This window comes from Quercus lobata, chromosome 2 (assembly GCF_001633185.2).
Source record: "Quercus lobata isolate SW786 chromosome 2, ValleyOak3.0 Primary Assembly, whole genome shotgun sequence".
Lineage (NCBI taxonomy): Eukaryota > Viridiplantae > Streptophyta > Magnoliopsida > Fagales > Fagaceae > Quercus > Quercus lobata.
In genome coordinates this window covers 100,138,686-100,150,356 of record NC_044905.1, presented here as the reverse complement: position 1 = coordinate 100,150,356, position 11,671 = coordinate 100,138,686, and the positions used below count along the sequence as shown (strand labels likewise).

General features: G+C 33.5%; 1 protein-coding gene across 4 annotated transcripts; it reads left to right on the top strand.

Annotated features, from left to right (window-relative positions):
• The first annotated feature begins 2,361 nt into the window (after nt 1-2,361).
• Nucleotides 2,362-9,792, top strand: LOC115977532 (F-box/kelch-repeat protein At3g23880-like). Of its 4 annotated transcripts, XR_004088562.1 has the most exons (5): nt 2,362-2,576; nt 2,973-3,148; nt 5,385-6,618; nt 9,246-9,297; nt 9,574-9,792. XR_004088562.1 is itself a non-coding variant. In XM_031099426.1 (4 exons), the coding sequence occupies exon 3, from the start codon at nt 5,409-5,411 to the stop codon at nt 6,573-6,575; it is 1,167 nt and encodes a 388-aa protein (XP_030955286.1). In that variant the 5' UTR covers nt 2,362-2,576; nt 3,086-3,148; nt 5,385-5,408; the 3' UTR covers nt 6,576-6,618; nt 9,246-9,792. The 4 variants fall into 4 exon arrangements, 3 of the variants coding, with proteins under 3 accessions (XP_030955286.1, XP_030955285.1, XP_030955287.1); XM_031099426.1 differs by having other exon boundaries at nt 3,086-3,148; nt 9,246-9,792; XM_031099425.1 differs by having other exon boundaries at nt 9,246-9,792.
• The last annotated feature ends 1,879 nt before the right edge of the window (nt 9,793-11,671 follow it).

The window sequence follows — 11,671 nt, the reverse complement described above, 5'->3', positions numbered from 1 at the left end:
GTGTCTACTCTTGGACATGTGTCCACTCTTGAACATATGTCCAAATCTTGCCATGTCCAGTGAAAATTTTCACTGGACACAAGCCTTGCCCTTACTCCTTTACACAAGATGAAGATGGCCAACTGCATGTGGAGTCACAATGTCATATAATATGTATGAGCAGTTGAGCACCATAGCTACATTAGGGGCAATTCATCAAGCAATGGCACATTTGGTGGAACTTTTTTAAAAATTATTTTTAAATTTGTAAACAAAATTGCTATTTAGTTTTGCCATTGTTTCAACAAGACACTTGATAGGCATATCCAAATTCACGCAAAAGAGTGTTTATTTTCACAAGTAGAATTAAGGTCAATTATCACTTTCATACTAGATTGCTTTTGAGAAAATTTATGATACTTTAATGTTAAAAGATTTATATTGATCACTCAAAACAGATTTTGAATGACTTATAAAATAAATAGTTTTGCTTCAAATAGATTGTAAAATAATCCAAATAAATGACATAATTCACAAATATGATTTATTTAAGTGCCATTTAACCAAAATAATATCAAATACAAAAGAATCAACAGGATATACATAGACCAAAGACAATATAATGTCTACATCAAACCCCAAACAAATTTTAGCTACCCCCAACACTTCTAGCTACAACCAACAAGAGGAGAATTTCTAGAATTAATATATGTCTATTTTATTATTCAAATCTCATTTTTTTAAAATTTTTTTTAATACAAAATAGAAATTATATTCTAACAAAATCTAAGTATATATGTGTGTGAAACTCCCTTCTTGAGATTTGAACTCCGGCCCTTACCTCCCATATCCCACAAGCACTTATAAAATTTATAACAAGCACAATGTTTGTTATAAAGTTAATTATCAATCGAATTACAATAATAAGATAATTGAACATATCTCAATCTGATAGCTCTACCTAAAAACTAGGAATTTATTGGCTGAATTCTAACTCTAATTAACCCTACTAACAGCTCCCTTGGATAAAGAGCCACTCCACCTATTACTCATACTTTTAATTTTATCCATGTTGCTAGTCATTTGCATCTTCTATTTCTGTTGCAAGATATTCATGCCATCCATGCTAAATTGATGATGTTAATCCTCATCATCATTCTTAGCTTGCTGAAGCCTCGCACATCCACGCTGCATACATGTTGAAGCCTCATGCATCAAATTAAACATAGAGTGCTATGAAAATCACAAAACAAACCGAAATGACAAAAGAAAAGTGAAATAATGTAAAATTATTTGACATGATATAGGACAAGAAATTTCATTAACTTATTTTAGTTCCATGTTAACATGAATACAACGCCACAAGTTTAGACAAACCAAAAAACTCTGTGAAGCCTTTCAACAAGCAATTTTCTATGCCACTGAAAAAATGGTGGGACATTTAGTAATAAGGTGAATAACAAGGGGACAATTGCCTATTAACTTAGAGGTCAATGCTAAATAACTCCTCTAAATGGACAAAGATCAACTTCAAAATTCTCTTTTTAGCTTTTATCAAAATCAAATATTAAGTACAGCTTTGTTCATTTTTAAAATATAAAAATGAACTAAAATGCAAGACAAAAATACGAAATATGATTCTATGGCAATGACCCACTTCAAAATTCCTATAAAAAAAAAGGACTTAAAAGGTGGAAATGAGATACACCCAACGAATGAACAAATATTTGCTTCTATTTTTTTCTAACACTAGATTCTGATTTTTTTTTTTTTTTTTTGATAAGCTAGATTCTGATATTGTTGCAAAGTACTAGCCCCCAGTTCGTTGTTCCGTTGGATGCAAACATCTCGTATCATTATAACTGTTGTAAATATCAAATCCTAACCAATTAAATAAAAAAAAAAAAAAATCAGATTTCAGCACTACACTAACATGAACCCACAGCCCCTAATAATAAGAACACGAGGCCACAATAACAAGAAGTTTGGAAAAAAAAAGAACAAAATTGGCAACCTACAAGTGCAGAAATGTTGCCAACGTTGAGATGGAAGGAAGTGGCAGCCAAACGGTGGTGGTGGTAGTGATGAGAGAGAGAGCTCCAAAATAAAGATTGAAAATGAAAAAGCCTTTTTTTTTCTTTTTTTTACCTTCATCGAACCTGCCCAATTTCCAAATCAAAATTTGAATTTCAACAGGGGTTAACGTTGGTGGATTAACGGAAGCTAGAGCACTGGTGATAGTGGTGTTAGATAACTATATTGCTACAGTAAAGTTGTTGAATGGTTAAAATACATGCTACAGTAATGATGGTATAACTAAAATTTAGCAAGTAGCTAAAATTTCCCTCTCTCTTTTCTCATTAAATTTTTTTTTTTTTTCTTTTCTTTCTCTCTCTCTCTCTGCTTCTCTTCTTCCTTCCTTTTTCCTTCTATTTTTTTTTCTCTCTGCCTCATCGCTGAGACCCATCTCGTTCAACAGTCTCGTTCAATAGCCTCTCTCTCACCAAAAAGTAAGGCTTGAGATTGTGGCTTCCTCTGCGTCATCTTCAGCATTCTCAGCCCTCTCTTCTCTGTTCCAAGCACTCACAGAGTCAGAGGTCAGTATTTTACTTTGCTTAATTTTTGTCACTATCTCTCACTTATCACTTTTGCTTTGTAAAATTTTGAACATTATCTGAATTCTTACCAACTTTTCTCAACTGGGTATTCGTAGTTTGGCTGGTTATTGAGTGTTGCTCTTGCTTTTGAGCTATGCAAAATCCCAGTTGTATGCTATTGTGGAGTTTTGTTATTGCCTACAATCTGTTCGTTGAAATGCTTTCTTGGGTCTTGAATAGGTTCTTGTCAATAAATATACAAAATTTTCTCTGACTCTTGGGGGTTTAAAGTTGTTGAATGGTTATCTGTGGAACTATACCAACACACTGTCTCTTTTCTCATATTTCTGTAGTCTAGAATGATCATGTTTTAACTTCCATAGCATTCTGCTGCAGCTAAAACTGTTTTGAAGGCCATTGATGGATGTAGTTTTCAGTGTAAAATATTTTATTTCGAAACAAATGAAGCGTAAATAAATACTACAGTACTATTTATTCCATCTGCCCAGATTTGCTCTCCAAGCTTGTTCTCCGCCCATCACCAGATTTTGCCGTCAACTCAACCCTAAAAGGTACTCTTTGTTGGAACATTTTAATATTAAATAATTAAAATGAGTAAATGTTATAAAATAAATGTAAAGATGTGGAGTGAATATGGAAGATGAAGAGTTGTGAAAAATGTTTAATCTCACATTGAAAAGGAGAGAGACTTTTTTATTCTTTTTAATTGTGGTGATTAATGGGCTAACATGAATTGTCTCAGATATTGGGCTAGATAAGTGCGCAAGGGAGAGGTGAAGAGTGGAGGTATCAAAAATGGAAATGAATCAGCCCCTTGGATCCTCCTACTTGACAGTCCATTCAGAATAATTACCATATCCGTTGGTGAGTAAATGGCCCGAATTAATACTCCATTTTTATTATAGACAATGAAGAGCCATTAACCCACTTAATGGAGAGTTAGCCAACCAAGGGCTTGAATCTCCTTAAAGAGAGCGAGTGCCGCGCCTCAGTCCAAATAGTGTTGTGTATTTCCTTTCTTTATATTAATAATATTCAGAAGTACTATTCAGTTTCTCTTTGTGTATTATTTCCATTATTATTGTGTTTGCACCAACACTCTTCTTCCATTTCTTTTTCGTTTGCAATTCATTTTTGTGATTTTGATTGGATACTCTTGTTAAACTTATTTATATTTTGATAAGCCCAGTTGAGTATTGTGCATAGTAGTAGTAGTAGTAGTAACTTCTAACAATATCAGTGATACATTTAAAAAAAATATGTGAAGCAAGACACTTAGGAATTTGATATTGGAATCATGGTTCAATTTTGAAACCAAATATATATATATATATAACTGATGCCAATGGACCAAATGCATTTTATCTGCTAGCCTCGACGGTATTGTTTTAAGGTGTGAAGACGCGTCAAAGAATGATGTCATACCAGTTTAGCAGTATGTGAGCTGTAAACTTCTTCAGCTATTAATTTTCTTACGAAGTACTCTCTCTCTCTCTCTTTCTCTCTTTATTAATATCAGTGGTGCTGGTGGTGGGAGTAACAAGTGATGGAGATTGTAATAGTTTAAGGTGGGGTTGTGGTGATTTATTCCTATAACATGGTGTATAGTTTTCCAGGCTTTTATTCTATTTTATTTTTCTTCTAGGGTTGGAAGCTTTTTATTTTTATTTTTATTGGGGGTGGCTTGATGCAATGGGAATTTTACTTGTTTTGAGCAGATTGGGTTTATGTTAAATAGAAGGAAAATGTTATGAGCATATTGTCTCTATACAGAAAATTGTATCAATCTGTCTTATAGATGCATTATTTTTATCCCACTAATGACAAGTCATAATTTGACTGTCTTATTATATATATGGCATCATTTGGTTTTAACCCATTTGCATACGGATGTATTCAAGGCAGGCTGTAAGGTGGTTGAGTTTATTAAAATATTGAGGATGGAATAATAAAACAAGATGTGAAGCAGGGATTTTCTGTCCATGCTGAATGCAATGATTGTTGAGAGATTCAGTGCTTTTATTTTAGCAATAATTTTGTCATAGGTTATATGCATCCTCCCTATCACCGTGGACCTCACAGCCGTGAGGGATCCACACGTTATGAGGAGGATGCATATGTCCAACACACGAGATACCTTCTCTTATTTCAGATGGTATGGCTTGAAGAATTGTGCCTGGACGATTAGTTAAGAAACTATATCTTGATTAATTGGGAAGCTTTATGGATCAAAACAAAAACACTAAAAAGTACCACCATTAATCAGAAGACTTTACATAGATCTGCAGAAAATTCCTTAGATAGGATAAGAAATTACATACAGTGACAATGGAATACTCACTACTAGATAGGCAACCATTAATCAAGAAACTATAAATAAGCGTAATCAGTTATATATATATAACTGATTATTTTTCTATTATTATTTTTGTAAATATTTTTGGCTAATCATTTATAACTGATTTGGCTTCTTAGGACTTCTTAGGTGTCCTACCACATAAAATTATGCAATGCACTGCAGGGGCACAACCAACAACTTTTACAAAGCTAGGGCAGCACACAATACCCCAAATTAACACACAACTTTGTTTAGAATGGACCCTTTCATTTTGCTGCTACCTGTCATTTTACTTCTAATGAGTTGAGGGTTTAATTTGTTACTTTTTGAATTTTTAGGGTTTAATACTTTTGAAACTGTAAATTTTAATTTGTTACATTTCTAATTACTGGATTTAAAATACAACTATTTAATCATTTTTTCTTTCTCTCTATATATATTGATTATAGAGAGCCAAGGACCTGAACTGAAGCATGCGAATCTGCAAGGCACGACGGCAAAGCTTTACGATCCCAAATGACCTCGTCGAGGACATACTTTCAAGACTACCTGTGAAGTCTCTTATGCGATTCAAGTGCGTATCCAAAGCATGGCACACTTTGATTAGTAGTTGCCGATTCGCTAAATCCCATTTTCAGAGAGCATCTCAAAACCCCAGCTGCATGAACGTCATTGTTTTTACTGACAATTGTGTTTTATCGTTAGGTTATGAAGCACTATTTCAAACCTGTGTTCATGGTCAACCAGTTGATGTTGATTTTCAAGGTTTTCCATTGTGGGGTGAAGAATATGTTGAGACAAACTTGGCTTCTTGCAATGGCTTGGTATGTATTGAATTATATAACAGGCGCAAACGTACATCTGAATATTTGGTTTGGAACCCATCTACCAAAAGTTACAAAAACATACCAAGACCAACATCAACACCTGATTCAATGTCTTGTTGGTTTTACCGTTTTGGTTTTGGCTATGATTATTCCACTGATGATCATAAGATAGTAAGGCCTTTCCAGATTTTCCCTTTTGATATGAAAAGGATTGAGATCTTTTCACTCAAGACCTTTACTTGGAAGACAATTCTGGTGGATGTGGACAATATTTATAACTGCAGTCTTCCATTGATCCCAAAGACTACCTACTGCAACGGGGCAATTTATTGGAGTGCTAGGAAATATGGGAAGCCGTCAATCGTTTATTTTGACTTAGCAGAGGAGATATTTCATGAGCTGCCATGGCCAGAATCTGTTTTGTATTGCATAAGAGACAGATCATCAGGAAAATGTTTCTATACAACAGGTTTATGGGAGTTGGGGACTTTTGGAGAACACCTGTGTCTATCTGTGTGCACTGGCGAATCCCGCAAAAACTTGTGTATTCAGCTATGGGTGATGAAGGAATCTTGGACTAGATTGGCGACCATTCCATATTTGGGCACTTGTTTGAGGCCTATGTGCGTGTCAAAGAATGGTGAAAAGGTTTTAATGCGGGAGACTCAAGTTAAATATGTTGGAATAACCGGAGAATGGTATTACAAATTGGTAGAATGGAATTTGACAGATCATACCTGTACAAGTATATTATGTGATCCCAATCCAAGAATGGAAGCAGCTACATATGTGGAAAGCCTTTATCTGCAATGATCGGCTTGATGTGGGCGGCTATAAGAGCTAGAAAACTGATCAGGTAAAATATATGTGTGAACAGAATGTGATACTTTTTAACTTTAGAACAACATGATATTTTAGCTGTCAAAGTTGTACTTGTTCTGGTATCCAGGAAATAATATAATATCAATTTAGTATTCTAGTTTCCAATAGTTGTTGAAAATGAACATACATGGACCACAACACAACTAAACGGAGGGAGGATTGGCAAACACTGAAAGCTGAAAGCTTTCCACATGTATCTAGTGCCACATATAAATGGCGTCACACTTGTTTATTTCAGTTAAAATAGAGCCCATTCTGATTTAGTTTTTCCCCCTTTTTTGGCTTGTTAAGAAATGGATTTAAAATATATTAAGATAAACTTATAAAAGTGTATGTGATTTTTGTTTTGAATTTAGTGCTAACCCCTGTAATAGCTATTAACTCCTCGTATGAATTAACTCCTAGTGTCCCTTACATAATAAAATAATGTGAAATTTCTCTTGTATTGTCAAGTGGAAACCAGTGTTTCATTTCTTCTCCTATCAATATGCACAAATATAGTTTATCGCTGGATTAGAGAGGTTATAAGAGGATGATTCTTTTTATTTTTATTTTTTTCCCAACAAAATCAAAAGGATGCATATCACATTAAATCCCACTAGACACAGTGGGGTCATCTTAAATGGTATAATAGCAAGAGAAGGTTTCAAACTCTATGGAACATCTTAAATACTCTTGTATCAACTTAGCAAAATGTCAGGAAATGAATGAAAGAATAGTGTGGCACAAGAGTCTGGTGGCAGGCACAAAAAATTATCCCATCCCCCCCCCCCCCCCTTTTTTTCTCCTTCATTGGATATATATGTAGAATTGTCTAACATTTTTGATCAACTGGAAAGCTTTACAATATAAGTACTAAGTAGCACCTTGCTTGGTGTATATAAATTTTATTTTACTATATTTTCTCTTTAGATGTGTTACATGTGCAATTAGTTTCAATTAGATTCTGTTCTATTAAAACATGTTTCGTTGTCGATTTGTAGTTGCAATTGGTATGATGCGAATAACATGTGGCAAGAATCTAATTATAGTGAGCAAAAGAAACCCAGATTCTTGGTGCATTATAAAATTTCACTTTTCCCAGTAATTAAGTGTTTTTTAACCCGTAAGTTTTTTTAATAACCATCATAGGGGATGTGGTGCTGCCTTTTGGAGTTAGTGGCTTGCCTTAGGAAAAGACACGGTCTGGTGTGAGTTGAATCTTTGAAGAGATGAGGATGGTTTGAGATTGTAGGGGCCATAAAGTAAGGCTAGGTTGAATGAGGAATATCTAATGGTTTAGGTGGGGAGATGATTCTCTAGTCTCGGCAGGTATATATTTACAACATAGATAGGCTTGTATTATACATTGATGGTTTAGTCTTTTTTGGTATGATATCAAACTAAGCACCCAGGTTATCATAGCTATACAAAAATTACAGTAGTAGAGCTACTTATAAGAAAACTTTTTCAATGGATAATGTTGTGGTTCTCCTCTCTTTGATGCGTGGATTTAGGGATTTGTGAACCTTAAGACGTGATTGTGCTTTGTGGTTCTTGCTAACTCCCCTACTCTCCCTTAATCCAAAAGGACCATTAGGCAACAAGTTAGTTTTCGTATTCTAGTTAAGGAACCAGATCCAAGCACTCTTTAGAAACTTTTAGAGAGCTTCTGTGCCATCATTACAAAATTTTTGCTAACTAATCCATTGTTAAATTGTATTATTTATATAAGATTGAATCAGTTGGATTATTCTAAAAATTGGTTTTTGGTTCAACTTGTTGATCTTAAAGAGAAGTATTCAGTTTTTATAAGCTTGTTGATAGGTCAGTAATCTTATCTTTGCTAGTTTTATTTGCTTCAAAAACAAAGTTCTATTTATTAAATACTCTTTTGTATTTCATTAAAAAATTTTATTTAGCTAATTTTGCCGCATAGATTTAAAGAAAAGAAATATAATTTCTTCCTCATTGAAATATTATAATTGTATTAAACCCAATTGGATTTTTAGATGGTTCCTATTTCCTCAAACTTGGATTAGGAATGCGTAAATTTTTAAAAGAACCCATATTTGAAGGAAATATATGTCTAAACTCTGATTTTATTCTATATGATTTTTGGATTTGAACTAAAATGAAACTGGATAAATTTGATAAATTTATTGTACATTTTGACTATGTTATGGACCCAGTTAAAGTGGGGCTATACATTGTCTCAGAAACTAGTTTCTTTAGGGTCGTATCATGGGCGGACATGTGATTCTAAGCCAAGTCATGAAGATATATTGTGACCATTGTCATAAAAATTGTTAAGAATCTGATTAAATATGGTTATCATTTCAAGTCCAATGAAAATTTTGAACTCATTACAAATTATAATTTTTGTTGTCTTTGGAACCCATTACAATTATAAGTTTCTGTTTTCAAAATCCGTTTTAAATTATATGAATTAATTTTCCTATTTGAACTGAAATATAGTCTCTAAGCTTTTGAAGTTTTATTTTATGCAAAATTTTATTTATAGTTGATACCTATCAAATTTTTTATTATTATTTATAGTTGAAATTTGGTTATTTATTGATTTATGAAACTCATCCCCCTTTTCTCCCCTTTCAATTTCAGATTTCGAGGAATAACAAGTTTAGGGGCTTTTGCTAATTGTTGTCCAAATAAGGTTAGTTTAAGAATTTTGGAACAAGATCAAACTCCTTGTATTTTGCACTTTCATTGCTTAGTATTTTATGCACCTGATGTTTTGGAGTTATGTTTTCATACTTTACAAATTTTTGGCATTTGAATTAATAAGGTTAGTTTTGAATTTTTTTACGTAATATTTCTTTGAGGATAGTCACCATTCTGTAGGAAGGCGTTGCAAACTTGTAAGATGAAAATTTTATAAGGACGTGACCGTTGTTGTTTGCCTATTATCTCATTATCTGTTGTGTAGAAGGCATCACAGAACGTAGATCTATTTCTCGACCAGATTGATCTACCCTTTGTCAAAGGGCCTTTGATATCTACAATGGTGTAAAACCTTCATTTCCCAATGAAGCAAGATACATCACGGGGCATTGGCCTTAAACTTTGTAATTTATAGTTTCTAACTTATAATTCATGTATAATTTGTTGCTATGTGTGAAGTTAAAATGGCACATTGCCGTTATCCTCTCGGTTGCTTGGTGTGTATCTGCCCGTATTTCTTAGTTGGGGAAATGTGATCTTTAAGAGGTACTACCACTAGTACTACCATACTAGACAGGCAGACCTTTTCCCTATGGGGAAAAAAGAGATACGAGTGTATTAAATAAAAAAAGAGGGCACATATAAATCTTATTTGAGGTATATAATACAAGATTGAAGAACTCATGAAATCTTGACATAGTTAACATACAAAATTGCTGAAAGCATTATTCATCTTTATTTTGTGCACTAAGTGATGATACCCCAACACAATAGATTGAAGTTAAAAAAAAAAAAAAATTCACTTAAAGAAGTTGTCTTTGTTACAAAAAAGAAAAAGAAATATTTTTTCAATTTAATATTTCACAATCCATATGATAACACATTGACATACTCACTCTCTCTCTCAAACTCAAATCTCTCTCCCTCACTTGGTGAGGAGAGAATAAAGGGTTTATGTCTAGATGTGTCTATGAGATAGAATGCAACATGTGAAATGTTTGATAGTACTGTATGAGATTGTTTTGTGTTGAACTATTTGGCAGCATTATCCATCAAGGGATGAATGGAATAGAGTTGAAATGATGGCTCATTGTTTCTGGCCTTGATTAAAAATGGGTTTTTGTGGTGAATAGTTTGTATACTGTGTTAAGTTTTTTTGGTTTTGTAGAGTAGTTTTTGGACTTGATTAGAATGGGTTTTGGTTGTAAATAATTTGTGTAAATTTGTGGCTGTGGATATTTCTTCTTTTCTAGAGAAGCGAGGGAGAGAGAGATCATATGGGAAGGAAAAGGAGGTGAGAGAGAAAAGGCAGTTTTTTTTGGCCTAGGACTGTCTCTCTTGTTAGTAGAAGTACAGTTAAAAAAAAAAACATGTATTTATACCAATCACATAATTATGTTTATTTTTTTTATTATTAGAAAAATGGTGCCAAATGTTTTTTGTTTTGTTTCGAGTACTTCAAACAAGTATAACACTTTATATCATGATTTTCACATATTCTTAAACTTTGAGGTAGTGGCTATTTGACTGCTTGAATTTTATTTTGAATAATTTAGCACTACACTTTACATGTGTGCTAAATAACTGCTTCTGTTGGTCTCCCTGTTTAATACTAACGTTCTACTCTAATTCACGTGACATGCATGGGGAAAAAACATTTTGCAAAAGTAATTGCAGGTTTGCAACTGATTGAGAGAGAACCACTTCATCATTTGCAAAATTAGAAAAACAAAAACGAAAGATCTATTTCAGATCTGAAAATTTCAAAACGATACTTTTTTTTTTTTTTTTTGAGAGAGAGAAACAAACTAGAGAAAAGGAGGGTGAGGAATTGAGTTGGCGTGGAGCTCCTGAGCCGCTTCCATCTGGAAGAAGGTGGGCTGACCTCCTTGCCCTCCTGAATTCCTAACATTTTATCACTTGTCTCTCTCTCTCTCTCTCATTGCTTCTTTCTTTTTTTTTTGTTATGGGATTTGTCATTACGGCCGTTTTTCTCTTCTAAAATTCTCAAAAGGATGAAGAGTTATGTTGTATTTGTACTTTCCTGTAATTAACAGTACCAAACTGAATGAGAGAGAAAATGCATCTAATGGTTGTCGAGACGTGGTCCTAATCTATCAAAAATGTTACTGAGAAAATATTCTAAAGATAATAGGGAAATTATTTATGAGTTAAAAGGTGTGTTGCCCTGTTCGTTTTTGATTTTTAGTTTTGTAGATGATTAGTCTTTACAGATTTGAAACTGTTTCTTACTTCCTTTTCCTGTCTCTTGAAACTAAAAGGTGTGATGTTCTGTTCGTTTTTGTCTCTCTCAGTCGGTTGCAAACTTGCAATTGGTTTTGCAAAATGTTTTTTACTTGTGCATG